General features: G+C 45.4%; 1 protein-coding gene across 3 annotated transcripts in view; it reads right to left on the reverse strand.

Annotated features, from left to right (window-relative positions):
- Positions 1-11480: 11480 nt before the first annotated feature.
- Positions 11481-25961, reverse strand: part of UPK2 (uroplakin 2) — a 49633-nt gene continuing 35152 nt past the window's right edge. For 2 of the 3 annotated variants that reach the window (XM_083163039.1, XM_083163038.1), the window contains exons 2-5: positions 17766-17900; positions 15873-16008; positions 14043-14104; positions 11481-11788 (exon numbers count right to left, since the gene is read on the reverse strand). In XM_083163039.1, coding sequence (XP_083019165.1) covers positions 11652-11788; positions 14043-14104; positions 15873-16008; positions 17766-17900 — 470 coding nt within the window. In that variant the 3' untranslated portion in view covers positions 11481-11651. Of the gene's footprint in view, positions 11789-14042; positions 14105-15872; positions 16009-17765; positions 17901-20126; positions 20234-21503; positions 22386-25961 lie in introns of those variants that run through there. The other variant, XM_083163040.1, reaches the window with a different exon arrangement.

The following is a 25961-nucleotide window of genomic DNA, read 5'->3' on the forward strand; positions in this document are numbered from 1 at the left end:
GGCCAAAAACGCTCTTGGCCGTCCACGGTCGGTCGGTCGCAGGTTCTTTGCTGCTTAATATTCTTCCGACAGGACGGCTCCATATCGAAAGAAAAGTGACATGTGTACGCACGTTCGATCGATATGCAGCCCGTTCCTGCGATCATTCCTCCCAAAAGCAGCACGCCCATGTGGGTGTTGACTAGCTGCGTCATCCCTCCATCAGCGCAGCATGTAAACAACAGGAAGTCTTCTCCCCCGTACTTTCCGCGCCATGCGGTTAAAGAATATTCGTTGTGTGTGCATTCCTTTTGAAATAAATAATCGTTGTGTGTGCATTCCTGACAGATATAGTTATAGAAGATAGATAGATAGATAGATAGATAGATAGATAGATAGATAGATAGATAGATAGATAGATAGATAGATAGATAGATATGTGATGTTCATTGTTCTGCATAAACACTTAACATTTATTAAGAAATACTGACAAAAAATACTGTGAACACTTTGTTTATTTGGGTGGTCGGACCTGAACAGAGTATCACATACAGGTGCTTGCGTTAAGGTGTAGCAGGAACGCCCACCCACCCAAAAAACATAAAAACACATTTGAACATGGTGGTGTATGTAGTGGAAAGCGGTCCCACGGCAGCAACGCATCACATGGGAACATCCCGGCCTGCTCACATGTGATGCGTTGCTGCCGTGGGACTGCTTGCCATGACATAAGTGCCACGTGTGAAGGTTTAGCAGGAAAGCCCACCCACCCAAAAAACATAAAAACACATTTGAACATGGTGGTGTATGTAGTGGAAAGCGGTCCCACGGCAGCAACGCATCACATGGGAACATCCCGGCCTGCTCACATGTGATGCGTTGCTGCCGTGGGACTGCTTGCCATGACATAAGTGCCACGTGTGAAGGTTTAGCAGGAAAGCCCACCCACCCAAAAAACATAAAAACACATTTGAACATGGTGGTGTATGTAGTGGAAAGCGGTCCCACGGCAGCAACGCATCACATGGGAACATCCCGGCCTGCTCACATGTGATGCGTTGCTGCCGTGGGACTGCTTGCCATGACATAAGTGCCACGTGTGAAGGTTTAGCAGGAAAGCCCACCCATCCAAAAAACATGCAGTATATCAGCTGTGGTACCTGCCAAAATCTAAATGTGCAAATGGACATATTTTCTCTATACAGGTGCTTGCGTTAAGGTGTAGCAGGAACGCCCACCCACCCAAAAAACATAAAAACACATTTGAACATGGTGGTGTATGTAGTGGAAAGCGGTCCCACGGCAGCAACGCATCACATGGGAACATCCCGGCCTGCTCACATGGGATGCGTTGCTGCCGTGAGACTGCTTGCCATGACATAAGTGCCACGTGTGAAGGTGTAGCAGGAAAGCCCACCCACCCAAAAAACATAAAAACACATTTGAACATGGTGGTGTATGTAGTGGAAAGCTGTCCCACGGCAGCAACGCATCACATGGGAACATCCCGGCCTGCTCACATGTGATGCGTTGCTGCCGTGGGACTGCTTGCCATGACATAAGTGCCACGTGTGAAGGTTTAGCAGGAAAGCCCACCCACCCAAAAAACATAAAAACACATTTGAACATGGTGGTGTATGTAGTGGAAAGCGGTCCCACGGCAGCAACGCATCACATGGGAACATCCCGGCCTGCTCACATGGGATGCGTTGCTGCCGTGAGACTGCTTGCCACGACATGCACCATGCTTCTGGCCTCCAAATAAACAAGAAGGAGAAAAAAAGTTAAATAAAGTACACAAACTATTTTTTGACTTTACAATGCAAACCGATGTAAATTTTCTCATATAAAGAGTGTACTACTGCTACGCCTTTTTGGATTTTTGAAATTTTTTGGGCTACGGTATGGACTTTTCCGCTTAGTTCTTGTAGACATTTATGGACTTGTGTCATGTTTTCTTGCATTGTGCTTTCGTCGCTGGACGTGTCAGGTGATGGTGTGTTCTTCTCCCCCTCTGCACTGACATCTGAAATCTCGATGATATCTATAATAAGTACAGATAAAGAAAGGTTTACCTTTCCACAAATGATACGTCACTATCCCATAAAGATGATTTGCAGTATACACTCACCATCTACACTGCTGGTGATCGCAATCACTTGGTGGCCCTCTGCGGTCCCTTCCATCGGCTGCGCAGCCTGGATATCATCTATAGTGACAAGGTAAAGTGACATATTACTACCCCTTGTTGTGTGTATAAAACATGTGTTGTTCTGTTGGTGTGCTGGTACAAAACCTTACCTGTTGTACTCTCCTTCTTTATTTTTAGGTTGGAGGCCCTGTCTCTGCCTTCCTCATGTCTTCTCCTGGGATGGATTTCCTCTGAGTAAAAACAAGCAACATGTCAGCAAAACACACAAAATGTAATGGATCATGACAGTATATTAATAAAGCTACCTAGGGCATTGGACTCACTTCTTTTAATAATTCCACGAATTTTCTTGAGCTTGGCCTGCTCCTTGTGCTTCAGGTCCGACCACCGTTTTTGGAGCTGGTATTTGGACCTTCTTTTCCCAAACTTCTCCTTTATCTCCTTGCATACACGCTGCATAATAATTTCTTTTCTATAATTTGTCTTGGGGTATGTTTTTCTCGAACAATCGTAGTCCCTTCTATCCAGCATTTTGACCATCAGTTCCACCTCTGCAGATGACATGGCGGATGCGCGCGTCACTTTTTTCTCCTTGTTGTCAGCGATTTCTTTATCTGTTGTTATCAGTGCTGAATTGGAAAACAAAGGTTCTGTAGGTTCTGTACTGGCCTCCCCCATATGCGGTGGCGCCAGACCCTCCGACATGGCTCCTCGATGTCCCGTGTCTGTGTGACGCGAAGCACGTGAGTGGGGCGGAGATTCGTGTGCTCATCCAATCACTGTGTTTCAAGCCACGTTCAGCACGAAAGAATATTCCGTCGTTGCTGTTGGATTGATCGGAGCAGCGCAGCGAATTTTCCGGACTGTATCGACAATTATTTCGGTGAGTATTAAAACAAAATGTGTAGTTTTCTATGACAGGGACTTCAATCTGTGGGCCATGGGTATGCTGGGGCTTGTAGTGACCGTGTATCCTATGTCCCACAGAGTTTCAACTCCTGTACTATAGCTACAGTATATCTAGTGGCCCACAGACTGAACACCTGTACATTAAATGGTTTATGGTGTGCTTTGTGTATCAAGAAAATAATATGCCTTTTTATTTTATTTTTTGGAACAGAAATTCAACCATGGCAGAAAAAAATGTCGAGTTCATGAAGGATTTCATTGAGGCCTACAGGGATCAAAATTGTCTCTGGAACACAAAATCCAGAGACCATTCCAATCGGCAGAAGAGGCTATCTGCTCTGGAGGAGCTGGTGAGGGTGAGCCAGACATACTACCCCACAGCAAATGTAGAGTGGGTCCGGACTCGGATTGCCAATATGAGGACCGTCTTTAAAAAAGAACTGAATAAGGTTGAGTCCTCAAAGCGGTCTGGGGCAGGGGCAGACCAAGTCTATGTGCCCAGGCTGTGGTACTACGACCTGCTGGCCTTCACGGTGGACCAGGAGCTGCCCAGGGATTCGGTCAGCAACACTTCAAGGAACCAGCCTGCCCCCTCCACCTCCGCGTGCAACCAAGAGGTTTCTGATGACACCATTTGCGGCACAGTAAGTAGACGGATTTTATTTTAAATTTTTTTTTCAAACCAGATAAATATAACAGCAAGTACAGTATAAAAATTGTGAACATGTACAATTAAAAGGGGTGGTATCGCCCCCTGCAACTGACCTCTCTGTTGGGCACAACAGAGAGGTCAGTTGCAGGGGGCGATACCCCCCCCTTTTGGTTATACATCGTCAATTTGACCTTCTCTGTGGCCCTAATTCTGGTTCTTCTCAGTGGTGGAGCTATACTCTTATCCGCCTGAGAACACAGTGATCAATATTCAGACATCGCAAGTGCATTTACCACATTTTTTGTATTTGGAACTTTTGGTTGGCATTGGTAATCCCTGGTATCTACACTGTTGTAGTCTTTCTGGCGCGGATTATTGTAATATTTTTTGTTGTCTAAAATTAACGGAATAATATCATTCTGCCAATCCACAGCGCCAACACCAATAAAATACTGCATGTATTCATCCCTGTTAATTTAGCACGCATAGATGCATTTCTGGTGTTTAAATTAGTATTTGGTATGTCTGGTATCTAAATAATTAGTTTCCAGAGATGCCAGTCATAACGCCTCTTCAACTAGCTCACTTTCATCCATGGCAGCAACATGGTGGTGTATGGGCTGCGTTCTTCTGCGTAGATATAAAAATATATGGAAGTCTTAAAAATCGATAGTAATACATCATTGTCATCTTGTTTTGTTACAGCCATCGCTATTTGCCGAGGATGAATCTTCGGCATCGCTGGAGGTGGCATCACAGCTGCCTTCACCGGCCCTCTGCTCCACCCCCACACCAACCGCCACGACCAGCGCTGAACCGCAAACAAGCGCTCAACCTCCAGCAGAAGCGCCATCAAGAAGAGGGCGCAAAAGGCCGAGGCAGACTCCAGATGCTGCGGACGTGGCAACCACCAAGATCCTGGAGTCTGCCAACAGATTGATGAGCATGGATGAGGATGATGCGGACCGGGTGGGGAGTGTATTAGCTGACAATTTGCGAAAGTTGGACCCGGCTACAAGGGTGGAGGTAGAGCGCATATTTTATGAGACGCTGTACCGGGCCCGTGTGGGGACTCTGTCCCGGCACACACGTCTCACCGATGAGACCCCTCTGCCTAGGGTTGAATTTCAACCCATCAGCCCAGCTCCTATACCCCAACAAGCGGTATTTCACCCGGTGCAATATCCCCAGTATCAACATTTACAGCCACCAACTGGGCAAAGGCAGCACCAACCGGCAACGTTGGCTAATACGCTCCCACCAGGTCCACCTGGTGGCCCCTTCCAGAGTTTATTGGAAAGTCCATCTCCCTCCCAACCACCGATGGATACAGGGGATTATGGGGTGGACAAGTTTACCACCATATGTAAATATTTTATATAGTTTATTTAAGTGCATTATTGTTTTAAATATTTTTATGTTTAAGTATTTCTTTATTATTTATTTACTTGTTATTTATGTTATATTTTTTATAAGTTTATAAGTTAATAATTTATATAAAAATTAAAAATTCTGTAATCTAGTTGGTGTCCGTGTGAAAATATCATTTACCATGCAGGGTGACTATAGGGCACAGATATACATACGTACAAAGTACCAGGAGAAATTGGCATAGAAATAGGTGTGGTGGAGCAACTACTTGCTAGTACATAAACACCAGTACTGGGTACAGTCTGCACTCCAGGTGCCGTGGCATTGTGCCCTCCAGGAATGCCTGGCACCTGAGTACTACCACTCACTTGCCGTGATTCGGCCTCCACCTCCCCCTCCTTGCTGCAAGAAGACGCAGAGGACAACTTGTGCGGAACTGTGAGTATACAAATTTTATTGGCAAAATATTGATTATTACACACCAAAAAACAATATATTTACAATGACAAAAAGGTACATTTTTAAGCAATCATGTCATTCTGCCACTCCACAGCCCCAACACCATTGAAATAATTCAAGTACTCGTCTCTTGACAACTTTGCTTGCGTTGATGCATTTCTGGTGTTTAAATTAGTTGCCAAAGCTGTCAGACCAATAGGCTCGTCAACAACTTGGCTCTCGTCCACTGTAGCCCCCAGTTGTTGTGTGTGCACCGCTTTTCTGCGCATGTAGTTGTGCAGCACACAACAGGCCAGCACCACTTTGTCAATCTTATCTAGGCGCAGATTGATGGGACTGTGAAAAATTCTGAATTTATTACTCAGAATCCCAAACGCATTTTCAACCACTCGCCTGGCACGTGACAGGCGATAGTTAAAAATGCGTCGTTCCCTGTTCAGTGCCCTTTGTGGGTAGGGTTTAAGGACATTAGGGTGCAATGCAAAGGCCTCATCCGCCACAAAAACAAAGTTCAAACCGTGCTCATTTTCAGTCCGCTCTGGCAGATTCAGTTCATTTTTTTTCAGTTGGTCGTGGAAAAAGGTATTCTCCAGGGCTCCTCCATCTGAAACTCTACCATTTTTCCCAATGTCCACAAATACAAACTCGTATCGGGCATTAGCGATGGCCATTAGAACAATGCTGAAGAACCCCTTATAATTATAATAAAAAGATCCACTCTTTGCAGGGGGCATGATCCTGACGTGTTTGCCATCGATAGCTCCACCACAATTAGGGAAATTCCATAGATCACGGAAATCACGTGCAATATTTTGCCACTCCTCCTTGGTCGATGGAAACTGCAATATAAAAGTATATGCGTATTAATAATCTGTTTGGTTGATTTTAGACCCATCAGCCCTCCCCCATTGCAGCCTCAAAGCTATTACCCGCCTTATCAAAATGACCCCCCACCCACTGGTGTAAAAGATTAAATCAACAGGCATTGTAAAGATATACATATAGGGTACAGGTATGTGCACAGCTATACATATGGGGGACATGTATGTAATTTCCATATTTACCTTCATGTATTTGTCCTGAAGAACTTGGACAATGGCATCACAGGTGTCTGGTATTATCAACCCCAGCGCTTGAGATGATATTGCGGTGGTGAATCTCAGGTCGGCAAGGGTCCTGCCTGTTGCCAGGTAACGCAGCGTTGCCACCAGTCTCTGCTCTGCAGAAATGGGCCTCCTGAAATAGGTGTCCTCTCTCTCTATTAAAGGGGTAACCAGTGTCAGCAGCTCCATAAAGGTAGCGTCATCCATACGGAGATAATTCCTGAAATCATCAGGATTGTTCTCCCGTATCTCCTGTAGCAATGGCATGTGGGAGAAGGTGTCTCTCCTCAGAAGCCAGTCTCTGGTCCAGCAGCTCCGATTCTTGGTCCTTTTTCTTTTTTTAATAGCCCGCAATCTAATGGCCATAGCAGCCAAAATGCACGCACGAGCCTTCCTTCTCCTCAAGCTCATGATTAAAAAGGCCCAAATGCACCGATAGACGAACGAACGTACGTACGTATATCCAGTACAGCTAGCAATGATCTGAATAGTCACGGCTCTATTCACTGTACTACACGAACGATTCTTTGTTCCGTGATCACGCCTCGTTTTGGTATGCTCTTTTAAATCCAGCCCATTATGATAATGTTGTGTACATTTTTATCGTGCGAATAGCCAGAACGGGAGAGTGTGTACGGTGGTACAATCTTTTTCTTGCGATTGTTTGGACGGGAGTACATCGGACGTCGCAAGTAAAATTGTACATATGTGTACGCGCAGATCGGTCGTATGTTTCGGACGGCCGAACGTGTATTCGGTCGATCGAACGGTCGCAAGAAAAATTAAATTGTACATATGTGTACCCAGCTTTAGATGGGGATTCTAATAAATATGGGTTTTTGCCCATAGCGACCAATCAGTTTCTATTATCTCGCTATATAAGTAGAATCTGATTGGTTGCTATGAGCAACATCCCATTTTCAATGGAACTCCCATCTTAGCAAATTTAACCCCTTCATTTTTAGAAGCTTTAGTAAATCGCTGCCTTGTCGGATGTAATAGGCAGCGATTTGGAGCCAAGTTGCCGGCAATGTGCCCCAGGATAGAACACATCACCAGCATTCTCGCATGTTGGCAGAGAATCGTGCATAATTATTATCTAAGCAGTAAAGGGACTTGTCACATGCTGGGTCACCTTACTTTACTCCATTTATTATTTGCAGTCAAATGCGTTCCTTATATTCCATTAATGACCCCACATGCCCCTTTTATGCCATCAGACTTCTCCACATGCTAATTTCATGCCATAAGAATTATCCACAAGGCCCTTGTATACCATCCACATGTCTGTCATCAATCTTCTGCTCATGCCCCTTATGTCAGGGGCATAACCAGAAATGTTGCACCCCCAGGCCAAAAAAATGTATGCACCCCCTCAATCATTTATTATAAAAAATGTTTTTACTAAAATGCTCGTTGCCAGGGATTTCATGCTCATTGACTGGAGTAACATGCTCCTTGCTAGGGGTTACATGCTCCTAGACAGTTATTTCTTATTCATTGCCAGTGTTTTTTGCTTGTTGCCAGTAGGTTACATGCTCATTGCAAGGGAGTTCCATACTCATTGGAAGGGAGTTTCTAGCCCATTGCCAGGGGTTTACATGCTCATTGCCAGAGGCAATATATATATTCCAGGAGCAATAAATTATCGCTACCCAGAATCCGTAACTACCGGGTAGCGATGTACGCTACCCAGTAGGACCTCTAGCAACTATCCATCTGACCAGTAGGACCTCTAGCACCTGTCTCCTCCGAGGCTGTGGCCATTTTTGGAGGGACATTTTTAGCAGATTACATACTGATTGCCAGACCCATTGGATTCTGCAGAGACTATGCACCCTCAGAGCGCCGGCTCCCCCAAGTCACCGCTGCACTTGGGCTGCAGTGCCATTGTTACACGACTGCCTTATGTGTCATCAGACTCCTCCACATGCCCCTTCTGAGCTCTACTTTAGTTCTGACATTTTCTTTATAAATTTGTGCTTTGTTATCCATTTTATTTGTAGATATGTTGATTACTTTACTCCTACAACTGCAGCATTGCCGCTTAGATGAGCACATAGCTGTCTACTGATGTCAATTTCCTTTGAAGTTTAACTTCTGATATTACATTATTATTTTGGACTCCTCTATAATGCCCCATATTCAAAACATATTATGACAGGATAGTCACAGCTGTGTAGGTTGATCCAGAATGGTTTTCAGATGCATAGTGAGTTGGCCCATGGCTTGGTTACCTAGGTGGAGGGTGTATGGCAAGTCTGGCCAGGGTTTTGTGCATGGATGGGAACAAGGTTCAGGGCTCCTGATGCTGGACAAGTCAGCCAGGCGATTTGCCCGCATAAGAGCCAGGACCAAGAGAGTCCACTCGACTGTGGCTGAATGTGCAACCCCAAATTCCAAGACATTGCTTGTGTCTTGTGTACACTACCACCCATGTACCCTTTTAGTGGGTGTCTGCCCCTCATATGCCCGGTGTTGCCAGATATCAGCCCTTCATTTTGTTGGCAGCCAAAAGGAGAGGAGAATGCGGTCAGTGTTGCCATGGAAGATTAATATGACCAATCAGTATGTCACTGAAGAACGTGAGGTGTCTAATCTATTTATAAACCAAATTTATGACATAGAAAATGCTCCTGGACCCCTGGCTGCTTACTATTAACACTGATTCTGAATTTGCCAACCTGTACCTCTTCCACCTGGGTATATACTAGACTTATGGCTCGACCCAGGTCTCGACTATACATGAACAAACCTGTCCGGGTTGCGTGAGGTGTGAATTGCATTCTCCTGGTCATGCCTAAAAGGGTCTCATTGGCCGTGATAGTAGCGCTCAGAGATTACATCATCTCCAAGCTTCCACTGTAGGCTGGAAGACCCGGGTCTATTGTGTATGCTGATGACCCAGAAATAATGCATTGCTTAAATGGGGGTAAGTACTGAAATCCCGACTTCAACCCATGTTTAAAGTCCAGAGTCCAAGATGGGATAAAGCCAGGGTATATGTGTCAAAGGGGTATAATATTATGTACACATAACAGGCCTGTTTCTAGTCTGCTCGGTCCCCCGCATGTTCGCGTGGGGGACCGATGTTGAAGCACTGCGCTTGCGCGCACAGGGCTTCTGTGCGCTCGCCTTTAGAGATTCCCATAGTCGCCTTGGCGCTCACACGGGGGGGGGGGGGGTTGCGTGATGGAGGATGGCAGGGGGCGTTCACATGCAAACCATCTGCATTTCCTGGGCATACCCACAAAAACACTGTGTGCACCCAGGAAAACGCTAGGTGTCCTCATGCAAACCTAGTTTCAGGAGTTAAACTGTGCACACCTACCTCTCTGGACCACTATATTTGCTGATTACTGATGAACCTCTTAGCGCCCAGCTTCACCATTTTAAATGATTTAATCCACTATAAAACTTTGAAGATCTACTGAAGGTAGGACTACTGTATGTAGGACCATCATATGCTTTTGAGGAATCCCATTCCATATGAGAATATTGGGTGGTCATCCTATTCAACTGATGTACCCCTTTGATAAAGTCAACTATATGAAGAAACGCGTTTGAATAACTACAATGTTTGATTGACCGCTTTGTTCGTTCAATAAAAGGAACTTTTTATCTCTTCAGAATCATTGATCTGTATTAAAAAACCTATATGCACATTGCTAAGCCCTGAGGGCATTTTTATTAAATACTATTTTGAATGTATGTAATTTTTGTTATTAAGCTTTAGCGCACTTTGAACCCATTTCCTGTCTGGAGCCTACCTGCTGAGGACAGGCGGCTGACATCACAGGAAGCTACCCGCCCAGCTCTCGGACCAGGATGCTGCAAGTCAGCACAGACTTGCGAGCACTGTAGTATGATTTTGGGCCTGCACGTCACCCTGCAAATGGATGTTTATGCAAAACATCCATTTACAGTGCGATGGGGATATTTGCTGGGCGATGGGCATTCGCTTCAGGTTGGTTTGCAAAAGCATACTCCTTCTTTAATAAACAAAATCATGCTGCACTGCAGGAGGGGCAGATGTAACATGTGCAGAGAGAGTTACATTTCACTGAATTATTTTGTTTCTGTGCAGAATAAATACTGTCTGCTTTATTTTTACACTAATTTCAGTTTGAACACACCCCACCCAAATCGAACTCTTTCTGCACCTGTTACATCTGCCCCACACTGCACGTGTTTTCCATGAGAGAGATTTTGCTTTTGCGAACCAACCTGAATTAGGCCCTAAATTATGTGTTTACTAGTCTGACATACCAAGTTAGTTATTAAAAGCCCATCCACACTAAAATTCACCTGAAAATCATTCATTTGGCTGCTTTGAGCGATTTTCAGCTGACAATCGCCTAGTGTGTATGGCCCACCGATGGCAGACTAGCGATGATGCACGCTCCTGTATCATCGCTAGCAAAGTCTCCCGTCTTCTGGCTTCTGGTTTCTCAGCCATCATCACTGAGTGTGTACGGCAGCCGGGCTGGAAGATGAGCCACTTTGAGCCCGCAATTACAGCGCTCCATACACCCTGGGCAAAAATCGCCCAGTGTGTCTGCACCTTTAAGCCTGAACAAGATCTTTTGAAACCTTTGCCACGCTAATAAAACAAATATACAAGGAAAACTTGGGTTTGTCTTAAATGCATTTATTAAAACCATCCCGATACTTGGATTCCTATCAAAATCTAAAACATATATCTCCTGGTCAGTATTTATAAGGAGGATTTTATAAGATGGAGAAACAAATTAAAAAAACGCTATTTACACACACACTGATATATATATATATATATATATATATATATATATATATATATATATATATATATATATATACACATACACTTAACAGTTACTGCATTTCATATGTGTTTATACTGTGAGACTTAGTATTTTTACTGCAATAGGTAATAATATTTCGCTTCATCCTTTTATTTTCCATATACCAGCAGTTAAAGGAGCATGGAGTGTCCTCATTACAAGGGATAAACATATTTCTTACAGAAAACCATGATGGACACTTATTTGGCGGTCCGTCCGGACAATGCAAGACTAGCGATAAGTCCAACAAGGAGCAAGAACATTGCGATAGACAATAAGACTGTGATCACTACCATCCCGCCGCTGCGAGCAAAGGTAATTGGTGGATTTGTTGTGTCTGGAAGGAGAAAAATACAATTACAATTGTGTTAGTTTATTTAGGTAATGCAAGTGCTCTGTATGTGATCTGGTCCTTATAATGTCACAATGGGCCTTATTTTGGTTCATTCTTTCTGACAAAATCCTTCTTAGATGGGCAAAACCATGTGCACTGCAGGTGGGGCAGATGTAACATGTGCAGAGAGAATTAGATTTGGGTGGGGTTTTACTTCAAAGTGAGATCTATATTGCAGTGTAAAAATAAAGCAGTCAGTATTTTCCCTGCACAGAAACAAAATTACTCACCCAAATCTAATTCTCTCTGCACATGTTACATCTGCCCCCCCTGCAGTGCACATGGTTTTGTCCATCTAAGAAGGATTTTGTCAGAAAGAATGAACCAAAATAAGGCCCAATGTAATGAGCATAACATCCATTCACTTAACTACATGTGGTTTGCTTTGCCTACCCTCCTGGATTGGCCGGGAGGGTCTCGGAAATTGGGTCCCCCTCCCGGCCCCCCCGGAAAGGTGGCAAGGTGGGAAAGGTTGGCAATACTCCTGGATTCCTCCAGAACACCCCCACATCTCCGCGGCTGCCTCATTAAATTAGCGCAATTCGCAGATTTTTTTTGGGGGGGCTAAATATCCAAATAGCTCCATTTTAGCCCCGCCTACATCAGGCCCCACTCCACGAAGTGCTGCTGAAAGTCTCCTCTCCGGGCTTCTCCTGGAGAGAAAAAATTAAATGTAGGCAAGTATGGTCTTATACCTATGTGAGATAGGTTCTAGAGAGAACAATTGTTAACTCTAGAACTATGGGTTGTTCATTGGTCATATGTCTAGGAAAATCAGCACCACTTCTCGTGATTTTTTTTAAAGGTAAATAAGATACTTTGTTAACATCAGATTATGGTACAGCAGACTCCAAACTAGGGATGCCATCGACCATAGAAAATCATTGATGGTTGATGGCCAGAGTTTATGGGGAGAATCGGATGGTTTCAATGGCACAGCAAAACCAATGTTTTTTTTTCAAAGGGCCAGGACACTGGGCATAGCTAGGTTAAACTATCGATGGTATTTACGATGGTATTGTAAACCCAAGTTTACAATAACTCATTGCTTGTTTGTGCAGCAGTGGGCACAAATGATAGTTCAGCCTCTGGCAGTCCCGGATAAGAGTCTCATAGGCCTGGAGCTGAAAATGTACAAGGGCCTATTGGGGCAGATGTATTAAGCCTTAACAAGAGATAAATGCAAGGGTGATATTGAGAGATAAGCATCCAGCCAATCAGCTCCTTACTGACTTTTTTCAAACACAGTCTGTAACATGGCAGTAAGGAGGTGATTGGCTGGACGTTTATCTCTCCTTATCACCCTTGCATTTATCTCTTGTTAAGGCTTAATACATCTGCCCCACTATGAGAAGTGGAGGAGGTGAGGCCAATGCCAAGTACCAAAATTGCATATATGTGTAAATTAGAAATGCAATTGTAATATTTATGATTTATAGCCTTGGGCTGTGTGCGCCATACTTCCAGCTGCTTCCACTGAAATGTCATTTGTATAAAATAAGGCCAATGGTAAATAGTTTTTATATATATTAATACATGTACTATTAATACACAACATAAACCCATACATGCCTTCTTTTTATAACTCCTCTTCGGGAGAAGCCCTGAGAGGAGTGAAAGGGTGGCGGGACAAGGTTACTTTTGGGGGCGGGACTAGGCTGACGTCACCAACCCCGCCCCCATGACAGCCACCAGCGTTAATTCACAGGTCCGTGGATTGAAGGAGGGGCTAAAACAGGGCTGGGCAACACTGGCCCTCCAGATGTTGATGAACTACACATCCCAGGATGCTTTGCATTAGTTTTGCTATGTGGCCATGCTGAAACTGATGCAAGGCATGCTGGGATGTGTAGTTCATCAACATCTGGAGGGCCGGTGGGCTAAAATGATGTGAAATGACGCGATTACTGCGGTGATGCGGGAGACTTGCCCACCTTTCCGGGGGCCTGTTGGGACACCCAATTTGCGGGACCCACCCAGCCAGTCCAGGAGGGTGGGCAAGTATGCATAAACCATTCCATTAATGATGTTTAAAGAAAACAGGTTGCTAGCTCTGTGGCCTACACAGCCTCTATTCAGCAACTGTGGAAGCTGTGTATTTGCTTTGTGTGTTAGCTGGATGTATATGTATGTTATCTGCACATTATTGTGTGTACTATTGCTGTTACAGTCCTGCATCATGCAGTATTGTACTCACTTGTATTTAGAGCAGTGAAGGTTACTGAACTAAAAGTTTGACTTCCAATGGTATAATATGCACTGTAAAATAAAATACATTTAGTTATGTCATTATTTTATACCGCACTGTAATAATTCCATTCCACGCATTACATGAAACTATTTCAGGTAATTACAGATTCTGATTCTGACTTGGATGCTACTGTTACTGCATTAACCTCTGTTACTGCTAATATCTACTAATCCTAATATATCTCTTGTCTTTCGTTGGTAAAATCATGCTTGTGCCAGCATCAGTCGCACCATCCAAACAAGTACAACCCCAAGCTAGGTGCTAGACTGTCATACACCCTTCAGACCGCACTTTATTACCTGGTATTTTGCCATTTTTTTTACCGTATCAAAATGGTAATATGTGTGGTCTGAAAGGTGTAGAGTGAATTTACCGTTTTAAAATAACTGGTATTTTAACCCGGTAAAAAAGCAGGGTCCTACCCGTTTCAGACCCGTTTTTTTTTTTTTTTTTGCTGTCTGAACAGGTCTTAAATGGTACCCAGGCAGCAGTGAGCACTATTGGTCCTGCTGGAACCAGCGCAGTACATATTTAATGAGCGGGAGCGCTCATTACATATTTGCATAGTGCAATGCCGTTATTTCAGGCATTGCACGGTGGGGCGCGGGGCTAAATTGACATGATTTGCGTCATTTGACGCTTGGACCCCACCACCAAAGGGGGGGGGGGGGGCCGAGAGCCGGACAGCTCTCTGAGAGGATAGGCAACCCTGCCTCCATTGCCAGCGACTAAGCACCTGAGTTTGCTACTACTTCTACAACAGGGATACATACGGGATACATACTGATGCCCGGCGGTCAAGGTGCAGTCAGAATACCGACGCTGGTATCCCCGAAGGAGGGAATCCCAACAGGCGTCAGGTACATATATTTAGCCTCTTCCTGCCCCTACAACCCTCCCTTCTAGCAGCCTAATGCTAACACCCCCCCCCCCCCAATTCGCAGCCTGACCCTAACCCTCTCAGCTAGTGCCTAAATCTAACCTCCGCACCCCGCTGCATAAACCTGACCCCCACCCCACAATATGACCCCCCCTCCACCCCACTAGTGCCTAAACCTAACACCCCCCTTTCTACAGTCTAGCCTTAACCTTCCTCTCCCCACAACCTAACCCTATATCCCCCCCTAGTGCTTATACCTTACCCCTCCACATTCTCAGCCTCAACCTAACCTGACCGCATACTCCCGATAGGGATGCCAGCCTATCCTGATGGTTTCGATGTTCCGGTGTCGGTCTTCTGAAGGCAGTTGGGATGCAGACATCTATACTGAATGCTGGCTTTCTGACCTCCCCCCAGCAACACTCCCATTACCAGCCCTTGCAACTACATATTCATGCATTTGTATAGTCCCCTCCCAGTCCCCTGCATATTGTATTTGCTTTTACAGTCGTTTTTCTAAGGCTCAGGCCGAGACTGTAGAACGGGTCTTACAGTATCGCTTGCAGCCATCTGACTCTGCGAGCAGGGCGTAGGTGACACCCGACACTGTTCTTCAAAATGGGGAGAGTCACCCCCATTTTGAAGGCATGATAGGTCCATGGTCCGGATCTTACAACCAGGCTGAGTGTCCGTAATAAGGACATTTTTTACAGATGTTATTAGGTCATTTCATGGGCTTGCCCACAAAAACACTTGGGGCAGGCGGCTGACGTCACATGACACCTCCAGCCATCTTCGGACAGAATAAAAGTAAGTCTATCTTTACTTCTATTTGCGATTTGGATAAGGATATCTGTCACCAATATGCAAGTGTACTCAGAGGACGGTGTACTCACGTGTATGTGATGCCAGGAACCAGGTTTGGAACTTGAAAACCCACATTGATCACTGGCGTATTACCGGACTGAGAGTTACTATTAAGGACGACAAGGTCACGCTTCAGACGACACTGCGGCACTGTAAGTGGATAAGCTGCAGAGGCAAATATGACAGATTTGAAGTCATTTAGAAGTAGCGTTACAAACGGAAATGTGAAAAACAAAATACGGAACTTGCTATTATGGACACCGGACGTCAATTGGGCAAGCAATAACATGAACCTCCATGCCGGGGTTGAACTGATCCACAGGGTACAGGAGAAATACCTGCCTCAGTTGCTAATAGACTCTGGCTTTGTGGCAGAATACACTGTGCATGCGTGGATATCCGGGAACATGGAACCATTGCCATCTTCCTGGTTATTTCTGTGCAGTACATGAGCAAATCTCCAATGACGTGGGTGCGGGGGGGACGGCATTTGACATCAGCGGATGTCAGATGCCCGCCCGCTTACTGTACAGGCACTCACAGATGTAAGACACCAAAAAAGTATGCAAATCATTCATTCACATGCCTTCGGGTAATAGGACCATGCCGGGGGGGGGTGGGGGGGGGTGGCTGTTCATGCGGCAGGCGGAAACTGGTGGACTTGCAAGCCTGCAAAATTCGCAAATTCAACCTGAATGAGGGCCATTGTGTAATGCATGCACTGAAGGAAGACAATCCGTATGCCTACGCTGTGGTATCGCTTATTTTAGGCCTTGGACATAATATTGATAAGCACACACCTGCAGATGGACAATGTGCACTCGTGTGGGTTGACCCGCTCCGTCGCCTGTGCATGTACAGATGAGGGAGCAGATCATTAATGACGGCCATGCATGACCCCGCCACCGTCACCCCCCTTGGCAAGTATATTTGCAATGCTGCCAATATCGTCAGCAGCAGAAAAAGTCACGTGTACGCACCTTTAGATAGAGACGCAGTAGAAAAACATCACCCCACAGTGTCCTACGTTATACTTAATTATAAATGAGTAATTATACTAAAACATTTCTAAGTTTACAGAACAACGATTAGAACAGACAGTGACACATCTATCACACAAACTGGTACAAAGGGCCTGATTCATAGAGATGCTATTCCCGAAGTTGACGCAGTTGGTCATAATTTTTATAACATGGTGCGTGTGTCCTCATGCCTCTGCAATGGCACTTAGGGTAAAGATTATTTTGATAGGAGTTCTATTAAAGATAGGATGTTGCCCATAGCAACTAATTATATTCTACTTCTTATTTATCACCCTCTAGATTAAAAGATAATACATAGAATCTGATTAGTTGCCCATAGCAACATCCTATCTTCAATAGAACTCCCATCATAGTAAATTTGCCCCATATTGATTGCCAGGGACTGTTTGTGGGTACAACAGGAAGTGGTTAGAAAAAGTTGATTGTGACATGGCTGTTTTATAGGCGTGGTGGAGCCAGTGTCAGTGTCTGAGTATCTAATCAACCGATCTGCATCCAACTTTGTTAGCAAAATGAGGAAAATCACAAACGTTGCTGCACTGCAGGTGGGGCAGATGTGGGGTGGGGTGGGGAATCTAAATTGAAGAGTAATAATAATGCAGCCAGTACTTACCCTGCACAGAAACAAATTAACTCACCCAAATCTAACCCTCTCTATGCACATGTTACATCTGCCCCCCCCCCCCTGCAGTGCTGCATGGTTTTGCCCCATTGTTGTTTTTTTTTTGCTTTGCTAACAAAGTTGAATCACGCCTTTTCCATATAGACTCAAAGCCTCCCATGGGTGCCTCATTTTCATATTATAGCTGCGTACAAAGCTGCGGCAGCATTAGCGCACATCTCTAAGAGCAGCACTTTGATTAAACAAAAGGTACATACATGTATTATACACGTTGCTATTAATGAAAAGTGTGGCATTCTGCAATGAGTATCCGCACGCAGGAAAGGCTATCACCGCCGATGTAGACAATGGATTTGCCACAAGTCCTGAGAACAAAGTCGTGACGTTGTCCGCTGTAATAAAGAGAAAATGGATATTTTATTCACTCTTCTGTCATTCCCAGAATTGGCATCTTCCCCAAACATAACATCTTAATACACCATTTGTTGATCAAACTATCACAATTATTTTTGCTGTAATATAGGGTGAGATTTAATATTATGAGAGATTCAGAAAGTGAGAGATTTGGTAAGGAATCTCCAGTTTTTTAAAGCGGCACTCATTTACACTTCAAAATCAAACTGGTTTTGCAGTATAAATGATTGCCGCTTTAAAAAAAACTGGAGCTTTCTCACCAAATCTCTCACTTTCTGAATCTCTCATCTTATTAAATCTCACCCGTAGAATCAAATACTCCCAAAAATGCACCTGTACTCTGACCCAACTCTATCAATTACCCCCTATGCTCCCCTGTACAGAGCTTAGCATTAGGTGGCTAGACTATGGTATCATTATTTTCAATATATTACCCAATTTGGGCCAGAAAACCAAAGTGCGCCAGTCCCAGGGGCCTAATTCAGATCTGATTGCTGGGCTGCTCATTTTTGAGGCCCAGCGATCAGGCATACGCCGCCCCACCAGAGTGAAATCCCGCCCTGTGCAAGTCTGCAAATATTAGCCGGATCGGTGAATAGCTGCAAATCCATTCACAAAACGCTAATCATCAAATGATTTCCCTTAGTGTGTGCAGTCTATGGTCCTTATTCTGGTTCACTGGCAAAGGCAAATTCCTTCTCAAATGGACACCCACCCACCCTTGGAATTCAATTCCAGCCCATTATGTAAATAGCCTTTTATATGAAAGTCTTTCACCTCCTGAAAATCTCTCGCTCTTTGGGGCACATAGCTCAGTATGTATGCACTACTTTGGTGAAAGATATCTATCGGAGATTTTAACAAAGTCTTTGGAAATGAAAATCTGCTAGTGTGTATGGGCCTTTACATCTGCACCTGCAGTGCACATGGTTTTATCCATTTGAGAAGGAATTTGCCTTTGCAATTAAACCAGAATAAGGGCCTATGTGTAGCCCAGGACTTTCTTGGCGTTTGCGATAGAAACAGGCTTTTCGGGGATGGTGCTGACATGTAGTCTGTAGTCTAGCAATATTACCCCAGCCTGTGAATTCCCGCAGCCATGCGATCAGGTGTAAATTAGGTTCCTGTGCATCATATCTGTAATCACCTAATTGGTTTGTGCTCCCCATATAAGTTACATTTTTTATACTACATCCTAGTAATATCGGATAGAGGTCAGCTACTTTGCCATTGTCTCTGATTGCTGTATATCTCAAAATGTTTGACCCTAACGCCCATGTATGGCCTTTGTTGCAATGTAACTGCATTATGTATTGCATTGGAGATCTAATAAAAATGTATTATTTAAAACAAAAAACAAAAAAGTCAATTTTTAAAAAGTCAATCATTTCAAAAGGCAAAAAGAGGTTAGTTTTGGCTTTGAAATTGTTGCTCCTTTAAAATTCACAGGAATCATGCCCATGCTTGCAGGTTAACCCTTTAGCTGTGTACACACAGGGGGGCGATTGCAGCACATATCGCTGGCAATATGCAATGATGCCAGTGATTTCATGTGCTGTGGGAGATAAATCGCCGGGAGCGTGCTCCAGCGGCCAGCCCTTCATGGTCGCTGGTCGCAGGAGCACGCTCCTCCGATTATGGCAAGAAATTGCTGGCCGCTGGTGCACAATGCACTGTGTACCAGCAACCGGCGATTTCTAGTCAAAATGAGGTAGAGACAGAATAGCTTGCAAATCGCTGTTCGCTGATGAAAGCAGTACGCTAAGCCATATATTGCTGAGAGATATTGCAAGTACACCGAGTAATATATTGCTGAGCGATTTTAAGCCAAAATCGCTCAGCGACCAAATCGCACCGTGTGTACACAGCTTTTGAGTGCCAACATTGCTGTGAGCGATCCTCAAAATATCCGATAAAAAATGCCAGCGCCGCTCACAGCGACTGCTCTTTTAGGATAATGAATGCATTATCCCCCCCCCCCCCCCCCCACAAAAAAAAAACAAAAAAAAACCCAGAACAGTCGCTGTGAGCGGCGCAGGCATTTTTAGTGGATATTTTCTCACAGCAACGTTGGCACTCAGAAGCTGTGTACACACGGTGCGATTTGGTCACTGAACAATTTTGGCTTAAAACCGCACAGCAAATTATCTATCGCTATAACTTGCAGGCATATGAAACTGTAAGGAAAGGTCCCTGTGACTTACCCCCATAGGAGCTGGAAATGAGCAGTAGCAAAGTCCAAAAGCCCAGAAGCTGCATGGTGTCTCCAGTAAGATGCTGCACTTGTTACCAGTATAAAGCTGTGTAGTGTCTGATGGACAGATACTTGTCTTACAAATAAGTTTCTGCTGTCCAGGACAGACCAATAGCAGAGCAGCAGGGGAGCAAGAATGTGGATATGCTGGAAATTCGCCTCTTCAAACACACCCTGTCTTCAAATAGTGTACCCCCCCCACACACACACACACACACATGCCACAGACTGTGCCCCCTCTCAACATCTGATTAACAGTAGCTTCACCTGTACACATAAATTGTACACTGAATCTCACCAGTATGCATTTATATACATCAGGGGTGTCCAAACTTTTTGCAAAGAGGGACAGATTTGGTGAGGTGAAAATGTGTGGGGCCGACCATTCAGCCTGACATTCTTTGAACCATGAATCACATCAGTATGGTCCCCCACTCTGCCGCCATACACTGTATGTCCCCCTTCACTGTAATGTTCCCATTCCTGACCCCCTTTATCTGTATTTCCCTCACTCTGCCCCCATTCACTGCATGTCCCCCTGCATGCCCCTCCCTCACTGTATGTCCCCCACTATATATGTGTTGTCTTGAAATCTGGTTGTCCCACCATCCTGTCCAAATGCAGCATGCTGTGGTTGGACCCAGTGGCTACGGACCCGCTGCATATGTGTGGACAGCCGTACAGAAGCCTTTGTGCAGGCTCCTTCCAGCCAAGCGGATGGGGCAATGTCCCTTCACTGTATATTCCCATAGCCTGCCCATCCTTCACTGTATGTACCCCATTCACTGCATGGTCCCCACTCTTCCCCCATTCACTGTATATCCCCCACTCAGCCCCCATTCACTGTATGTCACCCAACCTGCCCTCCATTCGCTGTATGTCCCCCACTCTGCTCCATTCACTACATTCCCATAGCCTGCCCCTCCACTGTCTGTACCCCCTTCTCTGAATGTCCATCACTCTGCCTCCATTCACTGTATGTCCCTAACCTGACCCTCCTTCACTGTATGTCCCCCAGCCTGCCCCTCCTTCACTGTATGTCCCCCAGCCTGCCCCTCCTTCACTGTATGCCCCACAGACTGCCTCCCTGCACTGTATATTCCCCTGCCTGTAACCCCCTTCTCTGTATGCCTCCCAGCCTCTTGTGTGAGCCAGAGGACGTAGAGGTTAAGCAGGCACTGCAAGGACATGAGACTCATCCTCTGCTCCGCATATTATGGGAGCAAGCTTCCCCCTTGCTGCCCCCCGTCCCTGCACACTGCTGTCACTGTGATCGTGGTGGAGGGTGAAATATGATTGCAGCAGCAGGGCTTGGACACATACTCACCCAAAAGATGCCAAACACGTCTCACGGCGGTCGGCACCCCCTCACCGATGCAGCCAGCAAGGTAAAGAAGCGCTCACTGGGGCCCCACCTCTGAGTCCTGTGCTGTGCGTCCCACGTCTTGCAGACAGGTCATCTAGGCATGCCATACACAGTGGTTCCCAACCAGGGGTATTATTTAGTACCCCTGGGGGAGGGGGGGTACTGTACAGACCAGTTGGGGTACTTGAAAATAATATTGGTAATGGTGGAAGAAGAAGAAGACTCCCGATGGTGGAATAAGTCTCCCATAGCCATGGAGATGAACCACGTTGCATCACTTCCGGTTCTGTCTGCAGCATCATCAGCATCTTCTCGTGCTTTTGCCAGACCCGCAATCCACTCGGAGTTGCCCGTGCTGCCCTCAGACATCAGATATGCCCTGCGCTGACACAAGGGGAGGAAGCAGCGGCATTAATCCTACAAGTGTTAACGGGAACTCCAGAGACAGTACATAGCCAGCGGCCAGACACAGAGGGACTCCTTAATATAAGGATACTCATGCCACTCACTTCCACTCCACTCGTAAGTATTGTGGATATTTCAAATAGAGAGGAGGGAGTACTCATAAATGAGAAGCCTAATCAAGGGGTACGGGAGAGAAAAAAGGTTGGGAACCGCTGCTCTAGAACAAAATAATACGCCTTCCATGAAAGTGATTTCACAATTGCTTTTAGGCATACAACATCTGTGTTGGAATGTGTAAGCCTTAAATAAAAATACGCCCTGTGCTGCCCCCAAACACATGACACCTCTGGAGGCAGAAGTGTGGAGAGCTGTCTTGATGGACACTCTGAGAAGGTCTACACACGGCAGGGTTCAAGCGCGGAGCTGCAAGCAGTAGTGAAGCCACACCCAGGCCCCTGAGGCAAGTACAAATTGACAATGGGGCAGATGGGGATATAGCCCCAGGCCTGCCCATAATAATAATAATAAGAAGAAGAAGAAACAGACATAGAGCAAGATGATGACCAGCCACCCAACTGGCCACATTCAGCCATATTATTTAAATAGGCCCCTTTCAGTGAGAGGAATGATGGTAATCATGATACACAACAATAAAAACAATACAGGTCAGTGCAAAAAAACACTGCAGTCCATTACCCCCCCCCCCCCCCCCCCAGCCCCTCCTCTATCTAAGTTTGGCTTTCTGAGCTATGTGTTCAGTTACATATTATAGGGGGTTACTAAACCTTTTGTACCCACAGGATTTTCAGCATCGCACGGAATGTCACTTCACCGGTAATGTAGACACACGTTCACAGCAAGTATGTGACATAGCAGGGACTGAATACATACCTGGCATACCACTGGGCAAACAGGAAAAGTACATATATATATGGGGAGGAGCAACACAAAGGCCTAAAATGTATGTGTATGTATTTTTTATTTTGTTGTTTATATAGCATATACTCTGCAGTAAGGCCCCGTCCCCCAACACAGGGAAACACCCATGATATTGCGGTGAGGGGCAGAGCCAAATGACATATTCCAGATATTTAGCCCCGCCCTGTCCCACAGCACCCTGATTGCCAGTTATTAATAGACCATCCTGCCTTCTTCACTAGGAAGTTGTCAGGATGCGGGAGAGCCACCTACTCTTCTGGAGCTGGGGCACTACCACACAAAACATGAGCCTCCTACAGAATCCCTGAGAGTAGGCAAGTACGTATATAGCATGCTTGCCTACCCTCCTGGAATGGCTGGGAGGCTCCCGAAAATCGGTTCCCCCTCCTGGCTCCCCAGAACCCCCCCCCCCCAGAACCCCCCCAGAGCCGCTGGAAAGAACTGCCGAAATTCACGGGTCCGTGGGAAGGGGCGGGACTAAAAATGACGCAGATCACGTAATTTCGCCTCATCAGCACATCAGTCCGGTGCCTTGGGTCCGGGGCTCCAGGGCTGCAGAGTCCGGGCTCCGGGGCTGCAGTGTCCAGGCTCTGGGGCTGCAGAGTCGGGGCTCCGGGGCCTTGGGTCCTGGTTCCGGGGCTGCAGAGTCCGAAGAAATCCATAGGGGTACCTGTGGAAGAAAATCCTACTCACCATGGTCCTCCAGCGAAGATCCTGTCCTCTTCTTTCCGACGTAGTCCAGGTCTTCTTTAAAAAAATAAAAGCGTCTATTCCGGCCGGTACCCGCTGACGGTCTAACTGGAGAGACGCTGAAGTTTCATCTTCAGCGCCTCTCCTCTGAATGATTCTATTTACTGCACTCGCCACACTATATAAAATCAACTCCATGCGTAGTGGATAGTGGGTTTATGAACAGGTCAAATATCGCATTGGATCGCATCGATATATCGGCCGATATCGCATCCAATATATCGGCCGATATCACATCCGATATATCTGGTGCCATGAAACTTCACAAGTACCGTTTTATCACATAAAACAAACTAGAGAGAGAAAAGTATAGAGAACGTGTAGAAAGAAGTTAAAGAGGAGAGAAGGGGGAAAGATGGGAGTGACCTACAACCAAGAGCTGGGTTCCTAGGGAGTAAATAGCTGTTTCATCAAGGAGATACTACAAAATCATCATTATCTGATAGCAAATAGTTTTTATAAGCCCCAGAAGATTTATACTCCAACCAGGGAAACCATACTAACATAAATTCCGCTTGTTTATCCTTTGAAGTAAGAAGTGCATCCTCCATTTTTAGGTAGTATTCTATTCTGGAGAACCACATTTTCCTTTTATAGTGTTTTTGTGTATTATTTTATTGTAGTATTGTCCTGCTGTGAATGCAGGGGTGGCTTGCTTGGACTTTTAGAGGGAAATTTACTAAAGGAAATTTGTAAAAAAAATAGGTGTATTTGTATCCAGAAATACACTTATTTTTGACATTTACTTTCCCAAAAATACGGCAATTCGTAGTCGTATGGATGTGCGATCTATACGACTACAAATTGCCGTATTTTCGGGATAGTAAATGTCAAAAATAAGTGTATTTCTGGATAGAAATACACCTATTTTTTTACAGATTTCCTTTAGTAAATTTCCCCCTTACTCCCACAGCAGAACCCAGTGCTATTTATTATTTTTTTTTTTTTATTATACTAAAACTATCAACCCAGCACCCACAGGTGCACTGCGGGGGACCCCTTTATTGGGGGTCCTAACTCCCCCAGAGCTGACCAGTCAGGGGGAGATGTGAAGGCTGGGGGGTTTTGTATAAAAAGTGTCCCCTGGCTCTGGAATTACCCTGCTGGCAGTTGAAGCCCGGTGTTTCTTCCAAAATATGGGGGACCCCTACCCCTTTTATCCCCTGTATATTTGGAACCAGGACCGGTCCAAGAGCCTGGTGGGGGGCCCTACTCTTTTTGTCCCCCATGTTTCTGGAACCAGATCCAGCTCAAAGAGCCCAGGGCTGATTATGTGGGGAGAAGGGGAACCCACGCTGTTTTAAAAAAAAATAATGGTACTTGTTTCCTAGCACGGCGCCCCCGATTTTGATTGAAGTGCATCGCATCGCATGCACTATAGCGGAATGCGATGCATGCGATGCGTTGCAATGCAATGCGATTTTTAATTGTACAAGCACCCTGATGGGTGCTTACAATGTTAAATGCACCCCCATTGTCAACGCCACCCCCACTATCAATGCCAACCCGAAGCGTGGCGAGCGCAGCGAGCCCGCGAGGTGGCGGTGGTACGCATCCTCCGACCTTTTCATACCCCCACTATCCACGTCATCATGGAGTTGAATTTAGATAGTGTGGTGAGTGCAGTGATTACTTTACATGTATTCCGCGTCCGCTCGTCACGCTTCGGGCTCGGTGGCTCGCTGCGCTCGCTACACTATCTAAAATCAACTCCATGCCGACGTGGATAGTGGGGGTATGAAAAGGTCGGAGGATGCATACCGCCGCCCCTCATGGGCTCACTGCGCTCGCCACGCTTCGGGTTGGCGTTGATAGTGGGGGTGGCATTGGCAATGGGGGTGCATTTAACATTGTAAGCACCCATCAGGGTGCTTGTACAATTAAAAATCGCATTGCATCGCATGCCATTTACTGGCATGCGATGCCATGCGATATTTAATTGTACATTCAGGTTAATTTACGCAAATGTTGCATCGCATTGCATACCATCGCATACCACGATAGGTGCTGTGCTAAGTACCAAAATAATTTTTACTTTTAGACACTGTTACAGACTAATGCAAGCACATATCTGTACATGCTTCTGTCAAATTTGCCTGTCATAAGCATGTCTATTTTTAGGCATGTTAAGTATGCGATTTAAAAAATCACACCCTACAATTGCAATTCTGATGTTTTCAACGTGAAAACATTTTTGTTTGCAATTTTTGATGTTTTGGTCATATTGGTCACATCAAAAGTTAACGTGCGATTTTTATTGCAAATCCCACAATATTACATTTGGCCCATAGATAGAGAGAGAGAGAGAGAGAGAGAGAGAGAGAG

The sequence above is a fragment of the Crinia signifera genome, chromosome 19 (genome assembly GCF_055691185.1).
Source record: "Crinia signifera chromosome 19, ASM5569118v1, whole genome shotgun sequence".
Taxonomy (NCBI): domain Eukaryota; kingdom Metazoa; phylum Chordata; class Amphibia; order Anura; family Myobatrachidae; genus Crinia; species Crinia signifera.